This window comes from Microcaecilia unicolor, chromosome 7 (genome assembly GCF_901765095.1).
Source record: "Microcaecilia unicolor chromosome 7, aMicUni1.1, whole genome shotgun sequence".
Taxonomy (NCBI): domain Eukaryota; kingdom Metazoa; phylum Chordata; class Amphibia; order Gymnophiona; family Siphonopidae; genus Microcaecilia; species Microcaecilia unicolor.
The window spans coordinates 236,768,767-236,789,170 of record NC_044037.1 but is presented as its reverse complement, the minus strand read 5'-3'; the positions used below and the strand labels follow the sequence as shown (position 1 = coordinate 236,789,170).

At 42.6% G+C, this 20,404-nt stretch overlaps 1 protein-coding gene across 2 annotated transcripts in view; it reads right to left on the bottom strand.

The window, feature by feature from the left end:
- The window catches only part of GRB14 (growth factor receptor bound protein 14), a 158,401-nt gene extending 140,657 nt beyond the window's left edge, over positions 1-17,744 (bottom strand). For both annotated transcript variants that reach the window (XM_030210563.1, XM_030210564.1), the window contains exon 1: positions 17,560-17,744. In XM_030210563.1, coding sequence (XP_030066423.1) covers positions 17,560-17,622 — 63 coding nt within the window. In that variant the 5' untranslated portion in view covers positions 17,623-17,744. The remainder of the gene's footprint in view (positions 1-17,559) is intronic.
- Between the last annotated feature and the right edge of the window lie 2,660 nt (positions 17,745-20,404).

The window sequence follows — 20,404 nt, the reverse complement described above, 5'->3', positions numbered from 1 at the left end:
TAATGAAATGTGTTTGCATTAAAAAATAAAAGTGACATGTTGAGGTTCAGGCACCTTTTTCCTCTGTTGCGGAAAGTCCTTGGTCTGGCCCTATTTGTTCTTATTTGTAGCAGACGGAAAAGCACAGTAATTAACGTGGAGCTTCCCTACTTGCTTTAAACAATGTAATCAGCACACACCAAGCCCTTATGTGGCCCTTTGAGATGGCCGGCTTCGCCCGATAATGGGAAAAATCAACAATGCATTCTAAAAGGGTGAACCTACCTTCTGCAGGTACTCGGCCTGCCTGTTGTACCGGCACAACACCTTATCCCACCTCCTCCGGTACCTGTCAAGGTCATAGTTCACCAGTGAGCCAGGGAAAAGGGTGGCCTGCTAGCGGCAGGTTAGACTGGCCAACAAAGCCAGGTCTGGTTTAGAGAAGTGGGGTTTTCTGCTTCTGGGAGCCATGGCAACTGTGCAAGTTGCAGAACAGAAAGTAGCATATTGCTGAAGAGAAAGTGAGGTCATCACGGTGCATGTGCACTACGCATATACATCTACCTGTATGGGTGCATAGATGCACGTGTACGTACACATAGCAACAGGCAGGGGCGCACACCCAAATATATATCCATAGCTGACAAAGTACCCATTCCTGGAGATCTTTAATCTGCTCCTGGATTTTGGCCAGAAACATCCTGAATTAGGGCACTTGCAACACTAATTCCTACAGCCATGTTCAGCAACAACAATTCCCACTGTGCTTTAAAATAAAAGCGTGGCAATGAGCCAAAATGAGAATACATTGCCACAGGCAAAGCACATAGCTTCACATCCTCAGATCTGTGATTTTGAGCTGCATCAGCAAGATGTGATACACTGGACTGCTAGCCTAATGGTTGCACACGTTTGAAACTATCTCTGATGTGACAGGTGTGAAACGAGATATCTGGGGTGGGCATGTAGCAACATAAAGCTTTCCACAACAAACAGTGCTTGGGCAAACTTCCCAGTAGAGACATTGCTATACACAGAGAGAGATGAAAGTACCCTCAAAACACAACACACAAGGGTAGTCTCCAAATATGTGGAAGGTTTCTAGTTGAAGGCATTGTGTTCTGATCCCAAGGAGGCACATACAGAGGGAGAAACAATGATGTCATAATATGTACATATGTCACCTAGCCACCACTCATTGAGTTATGTAGGAAGGAATACAGACTAATGAGGACATAGTGTAATCTAAAAGAAGCTAGAAGACCACACAGGTAATCACATGCTCCTTTGTATAATACAAAAGCCTGGCTGACATTGCACTAAGCAGCAGGCCTAAGGGCCAAGTGGCAAGGGGGGTATGGAAAAGAACATGATCCTCTGCTGAGTGCATCAGCACCCCAGCCCTGCCGTCATCCTGCACTTAGTGTCTGCGCCGACAGGTAAGACATTGAGCCTTGCCAGACCTCACCTGAAATGAATTAACCTATCCATCAGCACACCAATCTTCATGTGTCTGGTCATTCAATAGTGTGTGAGGGTTCCTGTTACCATCAGTTGCTCTAGCCCATATTCATTGGCTTATAAGCTCCCCTGACCACACCTATACAGACATATGGTGGCTGTTGAGAAAGGGCAAAATAGGCTATGCAAAATGACATGCACACTTAAACTACAATATTTGCATTCTGCTGGTTTGGTCAAGAAAACATCTTCCATGACCATGAATAAGTGAGCACTCTCAAATCAGACATATAAGTATTGGTGGAGGAGAAAGGGCACACTGAACCGATACGGAGAACCTCTGTCCCCGTCCCGAAGTCGCTGCCTCCCAGTCAGTACAATGAATGTGGCATGCAATTTCATCCCTAACTTCCCATCAATATTAACACATGGAAATGGTTAACATTTATAAAGTGCTACCAGGGTTACGCAGTGCTGTACAATTTAACACAGTCCCTGCTCGAAGGAGCTTACAATCTAAAGGACATGGAACACAGAAATAACATGAAAAATGACAAGGATTGTATGTTATGTATATTCCTGCAGACACTCCAACAATGTTGACATGGTTCCACACTGCATCTCTCAAAGATGGTGAAATGTTGCTGAATAGAGAGATGAGAAAGAGCGTGATTATGTTCAGAGAACAATTTGAAGAAACATTTACATAGAAACAAATGTGTAGGTTCAGAAGCCTGCACACAATGCATGTTGTGTATATCCAAAGGTATGATCTCTTGAAACTGGACATAGGCAAAGTAGTGTTAGACTGTGTAGGAACCTCCTGCAGTTGGCGAGCTTCACGCTTTGCGTTTCTACAATGCTTTGGCTACTTAATCATCAACCTAGGTGAGTGAGGTAGGAAATAGTAAAATATCCTGTGCCATATACATGAGTGCAGACATCCTCAATAAGGATTAGTAACAGTTGACAATTGCTCCTGTGCATATGTCCTGTTAGCGCCTTGTTGTGTTGACGCGTAAATGGTGTATATGCCTATAGTACAGGGTGTTAATGTTTAGAATGTTCACATTCCAGCAGCATGCCTTTAGGCTCATGCTCCAAACAATACACTGCTTGGGGAACTTAATAGATATAACACTTCAACTATTTCTAAACTGTGAGGGACTTTAAGAGAACACAAATCCTGTAAAGGAGGTTTTTATGATAGCTGGGTACATGAGAGGTAATGCACTGCAGGTATGAATTTCCCAAACTGTGATGACTTCAGATCTCCTTGTCCAGCTTTAAAGCAGGAAAGGTGAAGTCACTGTGACTACATCTGCAGAACCTGCCTTGGGATTTGAACCCACTGAGCTGGGATGACAAAACAGATGCCCTCACTGCTAGGCTACCACAAAGCATAACTGAGCTGTTTTCACGGGCATAGACCAAAGCCTCACAGAAACCTTAGAAAGCTCTATGTGCAGACCTGGGCTGGCCACATCTCAGAAGTTACAAACAGTGGCTACAATAAAGGCTACACAAGTTATTCTGTTTTGATGGCAGAATAGCTCTCTGGCCAAAGTGTGTACTGCTTGATGTTGTGGGTTCAAGACTGCAGTGTCTGGAGTTTGCCATATCACATGGGGATTTTGGTGTTATCATTATCTGGCGTTCACAGCGCTGCATAGTAGCGCTTTAGAAATGATAAGTAGTAGTAGTAGTTCACAACAGGGGCGTAGCCAGACAGCAGATTTTGGGTGGGCCTAGGCAAGAAGTGGGTGGGCATCGCAAGTGTTTTCCATCGCACCAATAAAATATCTCAGCTGGTGGAAAAATGCTTCTCTCCATCTTGGCAGTCTACAGCAGACATGCCCTGAAAACTGAGCATGCGTAGGTGCCAGTATCGTGGAGAGCAGCATTTTCGTTACCATCGGGGGAAGTCTTCAGCTGGCAGAGATTGGGATCCCCACCAGCTACTGCTAAACGTATACTACTGTTGGGTGGGCCTGAGCCCTATGTGGGTGGGCCTTGGCCCACCCAGGCCCACCTGTGGCTACGCCACTGGTTCACAACCATTTTATATCTCAGCCTATACGACCTCACTTACTCCCAAAGTGCTGGAGTTATGGAGCTGGCTGCTAGCATGGCAATAACCAATGGAATACACACATTCCTGCAGGCCACACACAGCTGCAGTTATATGTTAAGAAACACACATTTGTTCAAAGAAACACTTCAACTGTACACCCTCACAATTGCGATCTGCTGTGACAGTGATTCACGTGAGGGTAATAGTTGTAATGAATAGTTCAGAGTATAATGTAACAGTGACAATGGGAGTGCTGTGAGAATGACTCGGTAGCATTTTGCTACAGTTCTTAGCCATGTGTTTAGAGTCATTGTACCTTTCTGGATGCACATACCTGATGGTCGTCCCTGACTGGTGGCAGCCTAGGCAATGCCATTACACATCGCAGATGTCAATTAACATTAAAGTGTCAATTTTCCATTCCCTGGACAGTGCTACAGTAAGGAACCCCCCCCCCCCCCCCCCACACACACACACACACACACACACAAAATATTTACTGATTTCCTACAGTACATCACAGGCCCTAGTGTGAGCTACATTCCCAACTGGCAGGTCACTTCTGTTCACCTTCTCTTCTGTGGCTGGCATGACAGCTGCAGCTATTTATCTGTGGTACCCGCTGTATTTTACCTCTTTTGCTAATTCCAGCACTCCATAGCGAGTGAAGAGTTTACTTCAGACGGATAAGTACGTTCAATTCAACAACGGTCTTTTTAAAGACTATTTTGCTACACCGAAGATCCATCTTCATCACCTTTCAGCAATACTCAGCGAATAAGACTCCTGATGCAGGCCTAACGGCCGAAAAACAACGTTGTGTCGAGTCTTCATACATGAATAAACTTCTTTACCAACATACATCTTCCAGTCTTTGGCATCCTTGGTCGCCCTCCCATTTTATTTTTGTTGTACTGTAGTTCTGCTCTTGGCATGCACCATTTATCATGCTATAAAATTCATGCACTGCCCCATTACTGCTGGAGTAGCTCATGAGCCTTTACCACCTACAAAGTCGGTGGCAGTACAGGCTCACACAATAATTTTGAAAGTACTGCACAGCCATTACTAATATAAATGTAAAAATTACCTTTTTACCACCATGGAAAAAAGTAGCCTGGTTGCACGCCAATCCTATGCACCTATACTACCGCAGCTTGGTGACAGGGTCCCCCAAACAGAGCATTCACTGACATCACAAACACACCCAGTACACCACCTTCCTTAACAAGAAGAGATTGACTACTTTCCTGCATGGAAAAATTAGTGCATGGGAATAGAGGTCATTGGCGCACGCCAATGACACACACAGTACCTAATGCAGTGTTATCAGTAGTGCAGGCCGTATAGGGAGTCCAAACTAGGTACCATGACTCCTCCCCCTCCACATGCTACTTCCAGACATGATCATTTTGGCAAGAGCGCGCGTCTGCAGGGTCCCTATGATAGCTACTTGACCGTTATCGTTTATAGTTCTTAATTCAGACCAGTGGCGTAGCCACAGGTGGGCTGGGGTGGGCCAGGGCCCACCCACATAGGGCTCAGGCCCACCCAACAGTAATACACATTTAGCAGTAGCTGGTGGGGATCCCAATCTCTGCTAGCTGAAGACTTCCCCCTGATGGTAATGAAAATGCTACTTTCCACGATACCGGCACCTGCACATTCTCAGTTTTCAGCGCCTGCCTGCTGCAGACTGCCAAGGTGGAGAGAAGCATTTTTCCACCAGCTGAGATATTTTTTTGGTGGGGTGGAGAACACTTGGTGCCCACCCACTTCTTGCCTAGGCCCACCCAAAACCTGCTGTCTGGCTACGCCCCTGATTCAGACACCAAAGATAGTAAACATGTTTCTTTACTGTAAAATGTCCTAAATCCAGACTGCATGACATTTAACAGTTCAAATGTTTCTAAATATTCTTGAAGGTGAAAGGCTACAATAGCCTCTGCTACTTTCGCCAGACACAGAATACTTGCTATAGGGTGGTAATTAGTACAGATATCAACAGGTTTAGACCGATCTTTCAAAGTGAGTGTAAAAGAAATAGTAGAAATCTCTATTGGGAAGCAACCCTGAGAAAACATCAGATTTAGAAAAAAAGCCAGTCAATAGAGCCTTCAGCAGGAAAGAATTTAAGTATGGAATCTGGACACGGATCAAGATCACAAAATCATTTACTGAATTTTATTACAACCTTCAAAAGACTTCAATATTAATAACTGGGAATTTATCCTAAATACAATCAGCATGAATCTCCTCTGAGTGAAAAGAAACAGATTATTTTTTATTTCAACAGGTATTTTAGAGAGTTGCAGATTTTTTTATTGCAATCATCAACCTTTTTTCTCTGATCTTACTGACAACATTGTTCAGCTAGAAGTCAAGTGTATTGTTAGTATATTTGGGCTATGGATCATGCAATCAGCAGAAAATGTTATGTGCCAGGGTTTTAGAGCACTGTGGCCTAGAGCCATTGTGGAACCTATTAATATATTCAAAAGCAATAGGGGCATTTCACATTAAAACTCTCTTTATCCGGGTTTCAGGTAGACAAAGAATTTGAACTAAAGATTATTCATTATAGCCACAACATTTTTAATTGTTTTAAGTTTGGTTATTTAACTAACTAGTTTCGAGTTGTTTGAAGTGATGTAATTTTGAAAGTTTCCACAAATAAAACTTAAGAAAGAAAGAAAGAAACCTAACTTGCTTTCAACAATCTCCCACTGACTTTCCCTGCCAAAAATGTACTCATATTAGAATGTTATGGATGGGTGAACTAGTTTTCATCCAAATACTATCTCAGTTGGAGACGGATGAATGGGAGAAGGGGAAGAGAAATTGAGGGACTGATCATCAGACTTGAAGTAGAAGAGACCATGAACAGACCTAGATCAATTTAAAGTCTCCTAGGCCTCAGCTTTAATTTCAGTATTTGCTTCAGAGTTGCTACTTTTTCACCTGTTCTGCCTCTGGAGTCAATAATTCAGAGGATCTACACCATATTTAAACACTGTACTTTGAATCTGCAAACATTTGCATAAATCAAAACCAATCCAACTCAGTTTGGATTATTTGAAAAAAAATGTGTAGTTCAAACAATGTGCAAGTTGGCTATTTAGCAGGAAAAAAAACATAGAGGCTTTTATTTGAAGATTCAAATATATTTAACAAGGTCAAGGGAAGTTTGTCCAGCTGTCATTTCAATAACTTTCTCACCCATCTTGAGTAGTTCTGCAATTGTTAAACCACAGCATTAGACAAATACAGAAAGATTGTGAATTATATGCATCCAGCTTTTCAGAGCTCACTTGCTGTAAGGAAGTTCACTGAGTACAAATTAGTAAGTCTCATCTAGAAGTATTTAATCCTATTTGGAACACATTTGAAATCCAATTCTCTTTTTTACCTATACCCTAGTTAAATTAAAATCCAAGCTTCTGGTAATTTTTATGAGCTTTAAAGGCATTTTACAGAATACAATATTCTTGCTTGCCCTTATAAATATTGGAGGTTATATTCAGCCGGCAGAGGTTAGAGTTTTTAAAAAACTAACCGCAGCCACTGAATTATATCCAGAAATTCAATGCCGGGCGTTGTCTGGGGTATAGCACTAAATGGCTATGTGCAGATGGCCAGCACTTACTTTGATAAATGCTAATATTCAGCCCTTAACCGTTTAAGTTAAACCAGCCAAAGATAGAACTGCTATTTATTTGGTCCTACTTGACTGGTTAATTTAACCTAAGTAAGGGCTGCTAATATTCTCTTGGGGTCCACTCAGTGCCAGTTAACTAGGCAAGAAGCTGTCTTACCCAGTTAACTGACTTTGAATATCAACTTCATTATTTAGAATCTGGTCAAATTCCTGGTGAACTAGTTTTTCACTTGCTATGATCAAAAGCGAACATCTGAGTTTGTGGTGTCCATTAGACTTACACTAATGGATCAATATTCAAAGTGATATAAGTGGACAGGAGAGGCTAACCACTTTTTAATAGCAACTACAACTATGTACAACAAATAAAGCACAATACATACACCCACATGAGTTGTCTAATGTGGGTAGAGTTGGGAGATGAGCATGACATGGGAGCAGTGGCCAGCTGTACCAGCAAGTGAACAGGTTGGTACCATGTGCCAGCTGTCACAACAGGGAGCAGTAAGTGTAGCTGCACTATTGGCAGTCCGGTACAATGGCTGCTATTAATGTAGGTGCCATGGTGCTCCCCTGATTTCTAATTTTCCCCATTTGATACCTCAATCTCCAAACCCCCCTCTCATCACCTCCCAATCTTTAACCCCCTACAAGCTCACACTCCATCTCTGATCCTCTCCAGCTTAAACTTCCATCTCTGTTTCCCCTCCCAATCAAACTCTACCTTCCAGACTCATATCTTCCTCCCACTTCCCAAACCCCTGGGACCTACCTGGTGATCTTCAATGGTAGGTCAGTGGTCCTCCCTCTGCCAACGCCCAGTCTTGGATGGGGTCATGGCAGCCACTTTGGATTCTGGCCAAAACCTGGGTGAGAGCAGAGAGGGATCACTACCTCCTAGAACCACTGACCTACTAATGAAGATCCCCAGGTAAGGCCATGGGGGGGAAGGAATTGGGAGATGGGGGGGGAAGGAATTGGGAGATGGGGGGGGTAAGAGTTTAGACCCACTTTCAAGGTTTGGAACTTTGGAGAGCAGGATGTCAGCAAAAGGATATCAGATGGGAGGAATGTCTCAGGAGCAGAGGAGCGCAGATCAGGGGGTGTCTGAAGGGGAGTCAGATGTTGTGGGATCAGATGTGGGAGGGATGTTGTGAGGTGCACTGCTGCTACATTGCTATGATTTCTTTAATTATGGTTTGGCCTGAACCAACTTGATGCTGTGCAGTAAGTGTCTGCCCTATGTATTAAATGCAAGGGAGATGCTGGACACACCCTCTGCATTTACTGCACAGGCTTAGCACTTACCATGCGCTAGGTTTTGCAGCTAATGCACATTAAGGGCCCTGATTACTAAGCTGTGTTATAGGCGCATTAACATTTTTAATGCACGTTAACTGTGTATGCACCTACAATATCCCTATAGGCACCTACACGGTTAGTGAGTGTGTTAATTGTAGGCACGTTAAAAATGCTAACACACCTCAGTAAACAGGGCCCTAAGTGCACAACCTTACCACACTATAGTAATGAGCTCTTATGTTTTTAAACCCTTTCAAAAGTGCTCATAATTAATTTCCTTCCTGAAATTTTCAGGAGGCTTGTTCCATAACTCTGGGACCACTACTGAAACAGCCCACGTCACCAAAAATATACATCTTACTGAAGGAACCGTTACAAATATATTCAGTCTAGAACACAGTAAACACCTAGGAATGCAACAGACCAACTTTTTAGACAGATATGCTGGAACCTCAGCATGCAAAGACTCAAATACGAGACATAACAAGTTAAAACTTAATACAAGCTTGGATAGGCAGCCAGAGAAGAGAAGTAGAGTTTTATTCCCCAGTAAAGAAGATGCGTTTAGATTTCTAATCTAATATAATCACTAAGACGTATTCTAGGACTGAGTCTTGATGCTTCATATTGGCATCATCATAGTTCATTAGTGCTTCCAGAAGTCTGTAAGTTTAATGACATTTCAAATGACCAGATTAACTGGGATCCAAGAAATCAATGTAGGGATCCAAGCTGTGTCAGATCCTAGTCACATTTTTGAAAATTTATTTTCTGTATTATATTACAGACACGTAGTTTAAAAACGTACAACTACTACTACTACTACTTGACATTTCTAAAGTGCTACTAGGGTTACGCAGAGCTGTACAATTTAACATAGAAGGACAGTCCCTGCTCAAAGGAGCTTACAATCTAAAGGACAAATGTACAGTCAGTCAAATAGGGGCAGTCTAGATTTCCTGAAAGGTATAAAGGTTAGGTGCCGAAAGCAACATTGAAGAGGTGGGCTTTCAGCAAGGATTTGAAGATGGGTAGGGAAGGGACTCACTTCCTCTCTCTTCCCTCCATCCATGTCCAGCATTTCAACTCTCTCTTCCCTCCATCCGTGTCCAGAATTTCTCATCTCCCCTAAATCCATGTGCATCTCCTCCTGTCTTCCCTCCATCTATGTACAGCATTTCTCATCTCCCCTCCCCTCCATCCATGTTCATCTCACTTCCTCTCTCTTTCCTCCGCTCTATCCATGTCCAGCATTTCAACTCTCTCCTCTCCCCACCACCCATGTGCATCTCCTTCCTCTGTCTTCCCTCTCCTCCATCCAAGTACAGCATTTCTCCTCTTTCCCTAACCCTCCATCCATGTGTATCTCCTTCCTCTGTCTTTCCTTCCCTCCAACATTTCTCTTCCCTGCCCTCCACTCCATCCATGTCCAGCATTTCTCCTTTCTCCCCATCCATCCATGTGCATCTCCTTCCTGTCTTCCCTCTCCTCCATCCATGTCCAGCATTTCTCCTGCCCTCCCCTCCATCAATCCATGCCCAGCAACTCTCCTCTCTCCCCTGCCCTCCCCCTCCCATCCATGTCCAGGGTAAACTTCTACAAAACAGATGAAGATGTGATTCCATGTGCCCCAATGAAAGGATAGTTTAATTCTACCTCCATTTAATTTTAATATATTCCATCATCTTTATAAACACCAGGCTTCCCAAGGCAGATTACAACCAGTTAAGATGAACCCATCAGGAAACAGAATATTCTCACTGGCATCTGGCCATCTGAATTGTACAGAAGCACAGTGAAGAAAAATGAGCACAAACTATAGAATTTATAATTGCTGTTTCTACTAGCTACAATAATTTTTGAAGTTGTTTTAGTGATATTCAATTATGCTTTTTCTCCTCCACCTCATAAAGCACTGCCTATCCAACAAAAACAATGTTAGACTTGTTACAGATGGACCGACAATAAAGAACGACAACGTGGATGCAGCAGCTCACAGGTTTGCTTGCTGTGTTTTGAGTGAACGGCGACGACTGCGTGGGGGAGTGGAAACAGAGATTAATCAAATGTCTTCCTTACTTACAGTGGACTAGATAGGCTAATTTCCACTTCCCATCTCTATTTACCGAAGTCACAGCGGCGAACCGGCAGGCGGCGGCAGTAAAGGCAGCAAGCAAGCAGGCTCGCCCTCCATCCTTTGCTTCCCTGCCCTCTCAGCGTCCCGCCCTCATGGAAAGGAAATGACATCAGAGGAAGGCGGGACGTTGAGAGAGCAGGGAAGCGAAGGACAGAGGTGAGCCTGCCTGCTTGCTGCCTTTACTGCCGCCGCCCGCCAGTTCGCCACTGCGACTTCGGTAAATAGAATATTTTGCAGGGGGCAGAACGGAATGTAGGGGAGCTGCCAGCCCTGAGAAAAAAAGGTGCCAGTACACCATACTGGCGAGTACCAGCACAAAAAAAGCACTGGTCAAGACCAATCCTTCACCCTATGTCAGGATATGCAGTTAGCATATGAACTAGCACATGCTGTAAGGCCAGCACAGTAACAGATATTGTGTGCCATTGCCATGCACTAACAGTTATCACACACTAATCCATATCTACTTATTACATGTTAAAGGCCCCCTTCTTCTGAGTTACTAGGCATGGCCGCTGAAGGGGGGGGGCAAGATTACCCCAGGCCTGGTGCCGGCAGCCCAGATGAGATCCAGTATCTTTCTCTCCCTTCGAACCCCTCCATCCTCTACTTGCCTGGAGTCATTGAGTCAAGAGAGACTGCTCTTCTGGCCATAGGTCCTTCTTCCTGCCGCATCCCACCTATGCGGAAACAGGAAACTACTTCACAGGAGGCAGGATGCGGCAGGAAGGACCTATGTCTGGGACAGCAGTCTGTCTTGATTGCTGCTCCCCGTCATTCAATGACTCCAGGCAAGTAGAGGAATGGAGGGCGATGGTGGTGGCAGCAGCAGAAGTGGGGGAGGGGGGCTTAATATTGCTTGCCCTGGACCAGCTTTGTCTCTCAGCAACCCTGTTACTACGCAGTCAAGTGTCTGTGACAGTATATGCAGGTTATGCAGTAATTTGGCTATCATATCTCAGGCCTTAAAAAAATGATCTTTTGTTTTCCAAGTTAATATGAGTAGCTTTGAAATACAAGGAATGCTATATATAACTTATAGAGATGGTAGTATGGATGACATCATATTTCCATGAGCTTCAGTGTGTACTTTCAAAAATAAATTCAGGCCAAACATTCGAAAATGAGAAAGATGGAGGCACAATTGAATGGAAACCATGTGGAACAATTCTGTTCGATGGCTAATTTTGGATCACTAAACACAAGTTATCATTACAGCAGAAAGGCTGGATATACCAGCTTTATTTTGCTGTCAAATGAAAAAGATAAGATTTGTAGGACAAGTCAAGACAGATCTGTTCATTCAGCTGTGATGATAAATTTAAATTAACTTTTCTATTCCACCTGTGCCAAACAGTTCCAGGTGGATCATGATAAGGAGGCCATTCTTCAAAAGCATGTTAAGTTTTGGGCTTAACACACCATAACACAGAATTTTAACATGTAGCAAGTCCAGAACTAATGCTGCATCAAGAAGGGGCATTCCCATTATCTTATATTGCAGGTCATGCTTTAATATTCAAATTAATGCAAAGTATCTGCTCCCAGTTAATGTGGAAGCACTTACTGCATTCTATGTTGGAGGTAATAAGTGGTCCTGCATTAACTCTACATTAAGCAGTTACACCAACATAAATGCCAGTTCATAGATGTAGGCACACTGGGCCATATTCTATAACTACACATGTAAGTTTCAAAATGCTCACACCCATTTCCCCGCCCATAACCACGCCCCCTTTTGCCTGCACACGTTAGAAGTTCGGCACACTTCGTTACAGACTATGCTTAGTGAGTTGTGTGTGTAAATTCTAATTAGTGGCAATTAGTGCTCATTATTGCTTGTTAAGAACTGTTATTAACCCACTAGTAAAACAGGCCTGTTTTTCACAGAAATGAAACGGGTGCTAGCAAGGTTATCCTCCAAGTTTCAGCTTGGCCCCCTCCCTCCCCCCCTCTCATCCGAGTTCCAGGCTCCGCTCTCTCTCCTCTGAGAGAGTGAGTGTGTGAGAGAGAGTGTATGTGTGAGAATTAGACTGTGTGCAAGTGTATATGTGAGACAGAGAGAGAGTGTGCTTGAGAGAGATAGAGTGTGTGTGGGAGCAGTGGCGTACCAAGAGCGGGGCGGTGGGGGCGGTCCACCCCGTGTGCACGCTGCTGAAGGGAGCAGAGAGAAGCCATGCGCCTGTCGACTCCGCTGGTTCCCTGCTCCCTCTGACACGGAACAGGTTACTTCCTGTTCCGGGGCAGAGGGAGCAGGAAGCCAGTGGAGCTGACAGGCGCACGGCTGCTCTCTGCACCCTCCAGCAGCGTGCACCCGGGGCGGACCGCCCTCACCACCCCGCCCTTGGTACGCCACTGCTCTCACACACACTCTATTTGCTTGCCTTCACTGCTGCCGCTAAACCCCGAGGTAAGAATTTTAAAATTCTGTCAGGCACGCAGGAAGATGAGGGGCAGGCGGAGGACAGGTCGTGCTTGCTCTTGGAGGGGAGAGAGAGAGGGAGAGAGGCACGGGGGTCTGGAACTCGGAGGAGAGGGGGGCCATGGAACTCAGAGGGGAGGAGAGGGAGGGAGGAGGGCATGGAACTCGGAGTAGAGGGGGCCCAGAACTCAGAGGAGAGGGAGGGAGAGGAGGAGAGTGGGGCCTGAAACTCGGAGGGAGGACGGGGGGGGGGGGGGGGCGATTCTCCCGCGATTCTCTACTCACCTCCAATGTTCTGTGGCTGGCTGGTGCTGACTTCCCTTCCCTCTCACTGATCTGCCCTCTGACGTCATTGTGAAGGCAGGCCAATGGGAAGTGTGTTACGAACCCAGGCATCCAGACGTAGACCGTTGGAGGTGCAAATTATTATATAGGATTAGTGCCCACTGTTCCCATATGGGAACAAATTTGTTCCCATATGGCTTATTATGGAAACATTGGGCACTAATGGGTTAATAACAGCTCTTAACAAGCAATAATGAGCACTTGTTAAGTTACCCACGTTGTGGTAGAATCGCATACTATATAGAGTCCGGGGGTTAGTGCACAGTACTACTACTACTAATAATAATTTCTATAGTGATACTAGAAATGCGCAGCGCTGTAAACTTGAAAGTGACAAGATAGTCCCTGCTCAACAGAGCTTACAATCTAGGACAGACAAAGTGTTATTTAATTGTTGTGAATTTCTCTGTCAATGCATATTAACTGTGCATTGCTGTAGATCTCTAGGGGGCCCTTTTACTAAGCCACGGCAAAAAAGTGGCCCGTGGCAGTATGAGCGCATCTTTTGGGTGGGTGCCAGGCCATTTTTGCTGCGTCCAGGAAAAATGGCCCTTTTTAAGGGACCAGAAAATGGATGTGCGGCAAAATAAAAACCAGAAGGCATCCATTTTCGGCCTGAGACCTTACCACCACCCATTGACTTAGCGGTAAGGTCTCAGGCGCTACCTGGGTGGTAGGCATGCAGCACACATCCACTGCCGTTTACCACCGGGTAAGCGCCACACAGTAGAAAATAGAAAATATTTTCTACCGCGTGTTTTCGGCGCATGCCAAATTCAGAATTACCACCCAGGGCACACGGTAGCCAGGCGGTAATGTAGATTTGGCGCATGCTGGACACACGTAGGCCCTTATGGGTTTTGTAAAAGGGTCCCTAGGCACACTATATAGAATCCGGGGATTAGTGCACAGTAAGTGCAGTGAATTAACTGCCACACACTTTCTAGGCTCACTCTCCACCCATGCCACACCCCCTGACAGAGCAATTCACAAAATTAAGTAACATGTAGTTTAATACACAGTAAAAGGCAAACTACAGCAAAACTCCTTAATGCAGTCCCATGATAGCCTGCTTTCATGCGTTAACCACACACTTCAAGTTTTGACGGAATGTGATACAGTTCCTTTCTGCCCATAATGGCAGTGGTAAGGCATTCCATTTGACTACAGCCAGAGGATGTGGTAACAACTGTTAGCATATCTGGGTTTTAAAAAGTTTTGGACAAGTTCCTGGAGGAAAAGTCTATAGTCTGCTATTGAGACATAATTGGGAAACCACTGCTTGCCCTGGGATTTGTTACATGGAATGTTGCTACTATTTGGGTTTCTGTCAGATACTTGTGACCTAGATTGGCCAGTGTTGGAAGCAGGATACTGGGCTAGATGGACCATTGGTCTGATCCATTATGCCTATTCTTATGTTCTTAGCTCTATACTGTATAGATTTCTCAAAAATAGATTTGAACAAAAAAAATATTTGCAGTAGGAAGCAACTTATTACACGAATGGGTGAATGTACTTGATCTAATAAGGAAAATAACTTTAATATATCCACCAAATAAGCTGGCACCAGCACATGGAAATTTTTTAAAGCAATGATTAAAAGCTAAAATAGAATACAAGCCTCAACTGGCAGCCAATGTAAACATATTAGAAACAGGGTAGCCCTCTTGGATCCCCATTCATCACCATTTATTTTTATTTCATATTCTGCATAACCTGCAAGTGATGCAATAATTTAACAGGCAACCCTCAGCAACAAATGTTACAGTAATCAATAACTAACAAAATCATAAGCCTGAACATCTACCCTGTGAAAATAAAATGTAATTGTCAAATCAATCTCAGTGATCTATTTTATCTTCCTTTTGAACTGCAAGGATGCAGACTGTACTAACTCCTTTGGAAATTGTGTTCTTTTTCATGTACTGTAAGTATAACGTATAGTGTTTTGAAATTCTCCTGTCTTTCTTTACAGAATAAAAAGGTGAAAAGCTGACCCTACTTAAGAAATACTAAGTTTGCTAGATCTACTAATAGTTGTTACACAATTTAAGGGTCAGATTTCGGATTGGGCAAAAGAAAAGTATAAAATCCTTGCTTGTATCATTTGAAAATGGCAGATATTTTCTCTAAAATTTTAATGCCCTGTGAGAGTAAAATGTCACTGTATCAGCAAAAATGTATACAAAAAACATTGTGGGACTTTTGCTTAGTCCTTAAGTGTGCCCTTGGGGCAAAACGTGCTACAGCTGTTTTGGTGCACATTTCTGTTTACACTTTTTAATTTCTGTAGAATATTTCCCTTCAGAAGTGATAGAAAATTAAAGCCGTTTTGTTTGCCTGGTCCTTAATTCAATGAGATTTAAATGTCAAAACGTGTGAATTGCAGTTGTTCAGACACAGACGTGTTCTTTCCTTTGCACATTTCAAAACTGAACTGTTTAGTTTCATAAAGTGCCAGACCTATAGTTTCAAAATGAGCAAAATATATTATAAAATTAGCGCACTAAAAACACTAGCACACCTTAATAAACAGGGCCCTAAATTTACTACAGGGATTTCCTTTTTTGGAAACGTCACCATGATGTATTAGAATTCTGATAACCTGTCTTCATTCTATATACATTCAAAACATCCATGATTTCCTGCTTCAACATCTGTGGAGTAGCATATTGCTATAGATTAGAACACAAGCCTTGCACGGTTTAATCTGATTTAATAATCAAAACCCTAATCACTGCCAAAAACTAGAACTTTACACTGTGATCAGCATGTAGCTGATCATTACAAGTGAATTTTGCTGCAAACAGTTTAATAATAGGTATAAATATAAACCCTTCCAAAGTTTAAGAAATAAGCTGTTTCAAAGTTTTTGGTCTACAAAATAGTAGATTTGCAAATGTATTTCAAGCTTTGTACCAGGTTTGTGCTATTGTTTTGCCCATTGTAAGTAAATAATATGATTTGTCATTGTAACATCTAGTGCAATTATGGCCACAAAACAAAACTGGGGCAAAACTCAAATGAATGAACTCTGCTTTATAAAATGTTTCAAAGACAAATGAAGAGAAAAATCAATGTCTGTTCACAGGAATCAACTTTTTTAAAAACGATCGAGGTGCTAAACACACACAGATTACTCCTCTCAGGATAAAGTGAAGGAGCTTGCTCAATATTGGGGGTGTTACACATCCCAGTGCACCAGAGAGGTAACACCTATGTCCCATTTAAAAATGGAATCCTCCTAATATGTGCTATTAAAGACATGCATAAAAGTGTCCTTTCAAATCTGATATTGGAAATAAAAATTAACTAAAATAGCCATAATAAAGTATTTAACAAACAAAGGGGAATCTTTTATTAAGGTGCGCTAGCATTTTTAGCTCACGCTAGAAATCAGCTGGCACTAAACACCGAGACACCCATTATTAGTAGTAAAAGACCCTGAAAGATATTTAAATAAAGTCCTGTGATATATAATATTTTATATAGGGCCCTGTTTACTAAGCAGCGCTATAGGCATGCTAGTGTTTTTAGTGCACACTAATCTAACGCTAGACATGCCCATAGGAATATATGGTTGTCTCTAGCACTTAGCATGTGCTAATTTTAGTGCACGCTAATGCCCCTTAGAAAACAGGGCTCATAGTATTTTACATAGAATTTACCAAAATTGTCATTACTGTATATGGTTACAATGCATATATTCTAACAATCATATACCATGACAGCAATATATGACATTTAGAACCTGATTCACTAAGCTATTTTTTTACATAAACACTAGATAGGATAAAACATGCAAAAAGAGAAAACTGTTTTGCTTTATATATTATAGGGTTTTTTTTCTGTACATATCCTGTGCATAATGTGCATTTTTATCAGGTACTATATTTGAATGAAATCACAAATTGAAATATAAATAAAAACACATCTAAAATTGCAATTATGTTAATGTACATTCAAATATAACAATATATATATATGAGTAAAATAAAAAGTTCTATTTTAGCATCCATTTTCTGTGGAAATCAGGAAGTAAGTTCACTAAACATAGTACTCAAGATAAACTTAGCCAGATTCTGTTCAAGTGTTTATAATATGTAACCAGCCTTCTGCCCCTCACCCACTGAATCCCACAAAAGAGCACAAACTGTAGAACAGTCACAAAATCCTACCCTTTTCTGAAGAACTAGTGGAGTTATAGCAGGTAAAGTCACTCTTCTTGCATGCAAGCTCATTTCTGCTGTTCAAAGAGCTATTCTAAGAGCACCAGTCCAGGTCATACATGAATTAAAATAAATTGCTGGCAATATTCCTGGTTTCCTCAGATCTCAGAGCTCAATATGTTAGAGCCTCTGTGGAGGAGCAGCTAAGAATGCAGTAAATGTCACTCTGTTTATGTGAATCCAACCCTACCCAAAGCCAATTAAGAATGATTGTGGAACAGGACAAACTAGCAACCAATCCCAGGCCTTGGAGGCTTCTCCTTTGTCCTTGGAAACACATTCTGATACTTTTGTTTATGATATTTAAAGAACCAGATTAACAAGCATTTAAATCACTTATTTTTTCAACCTCTGTAATTCAATGCCTCCTTTGTTGACCACAAGTTGTGCCTTTTTTGCTGAAGCATTTGAAATACACACAAAAGTGCAGTCTAGACAGCATTAAAAGTACATGTTTGTACCACAGACCGACAATTTAATCTGAGGATGTGATACTATCCTCTTGATTTCATTAAAAATATGTTCCATTAATCTTGGATCGAATTAGCTGTATAGGGGGTGATATTCAGTATGGTTTGATCAGGCAGGAAAGGCTCCTGACTGCTACATTTAAGCTGACCTGGCCAGCTGCCAATATTCAATGGCCCTTAATTGCAGTGCAGCTGAATAACCACTATGACCACTGTAGCACTGTCTGGGCAATACCAGGGCAGTCCAGGGTAAAGTTCGGGAAGACCCAGAAATTAGGCAGGCACCAGCGATGTTCAGTGTTGGTTCCTGCGTGCCTAAATGGGCAAGTTGTTCTTACTTTACTTTAGTATCAGGTACAGACGCAAACACAGTGAAGGAAACTAAAATAATGACCAGACAATAATCTAAAGATTCAAATATTTATTAACACCCAAGACTTGACACAGCATTAAGCCTGCATCAGGAGTATTCGGTAGTCTGTTTCCCTTATGGACATGCTCTATGGATACCTCAGGAACCTCTATTCAGAGAGCATGTCCATAAGGGAAACAGATTAGAGAATACTCATAATGCAGGCCTAGTGGCTGAAACACAGTCCATGTCGAGTCTTGGGTGTTAATAAATATTTGAATCTTTAAAAAATCGTCTGGTCATTATTTTAGACCCCTTTGCTGTGTTTGTGTCTGTCTTTCGACCGTGGAGGTTTGTTCTTCTGTTTCTTCATCATCTTTAGTTATCACTGAATATTGGCCATACTCACATAATTTCCACATGCCACCAAAGACCCAGATATTCAAAGCCAGTGCTCAGACATATCCCAGCTTTGAATATCTATGAAGCTTATTTTCGAAAGAGAAAAATGTTTAGAAAGTGTCATAAAGCAGCATTTGGACGAAAATCTACTGAAAATGTTCAAATCAGTATTTTCGAAACCTGTTTTGCAAACATCTATCTATGTGATTCGTCTACAGTGCATCCAAATCACAAGGGGGCATATGTTGGGGGTTTTCAAAGGTGAGATTAGGGCATGCCTAACACTTGGATGTTTTACAGCCATAATGGAACAAAATATAAACATCCAGGGCAAAAATCTAAATGCTTTGGTCTAGACCTGTTTTTAAAATGAATAAGGCATAAAAAGGTGCCCTAAATGACCAGATGACCACTGGAGGGAATAAGGGATGACCCCTCTTACTCCCCCAGTGTTTTTCCTGTTAGAAAATGGCTGTGAAATGGACATTTTGGACGTTATGAGTATGATGTCCCAATTCTGAATTGGACGTTCTTTCAAAAATGCCCCTCCACATTTAAATCAAGTATTGAACTTCTAAATAGTGGCATTACCAACAACACAGTTTTTTTCACATTCTGGAGATTGGGGAGGGGGACTACTGTATGGAAAAAGCTAAGTGGCCTAAAATGCATGGAAATGTCAATTTGGAGTGATAGAGGCCTGATGCTCTCCATTGAAAGATTTTGCCCTGAGAAACTAGCCCATTTGAGCTCAGCTAGTGTCTCAGTCCCACCACAGCAGTCTAGGTAATGAAGGGCTGTCTTCACAAATCTGCAGGTTTAGCAGCAATGAGGCAAACCCTATGCTGCTTCTTTTGCCTCGAGTCCTACCCATGCTGCCTTGCCTGCTGTTAGCATGTGTGTCAGTTTGCTGAGAAATTGCCCATAATTCACTGTAACCCACATCCATCTCTAGACTGCACTGGCACATTCAGTCAGCTCAGCTAATCTCCTTGTCTCTTTATCTTCCAGGGCCCTGGTTTATCCTGCTTCTGACACTTTCCAGCTGGCCTGCTGCTACAATAACTGTTCCAGATGTCTCCTACTAGTAATTTCCATACCTCATGCTCTATTTCTCCTCTGTTACCTCACTCAAATGGCCCTTTATTTTTTGCACCTCTTCCACTCTACATTTCTTTACTTGTTTCAGCTATTCAGCTTTCCCCCACCACACACACACAATGGGGTCCTTTTACTAAGGTGCGCTGAAAATGGCCTACAGTAGTGTAGACGCGTGTTTTGGGCGTGTGCATAATTATTTTTAGTATACCTACAAAAAATGTGTGTGTGTGTGGGGGGGGGGGGGGGGGTTCCCAAAAACGGACATGCGGCAAAATAAAAATTGCAGTATGCCCATTTTTGGTCTGAGACCTTACCGTAAGCCATTGACCTAGCAGTAAGGTCTCACGCAATAACTGGGCAGTAATGGTCTACATGCACCAGAAAATAAAAAAATATTGTTCAGACACGCGTAGCGGACACGTGCCAAAATTGAAATTACCGCAAGGGCCACGTGGTAACCGGGCGGTAA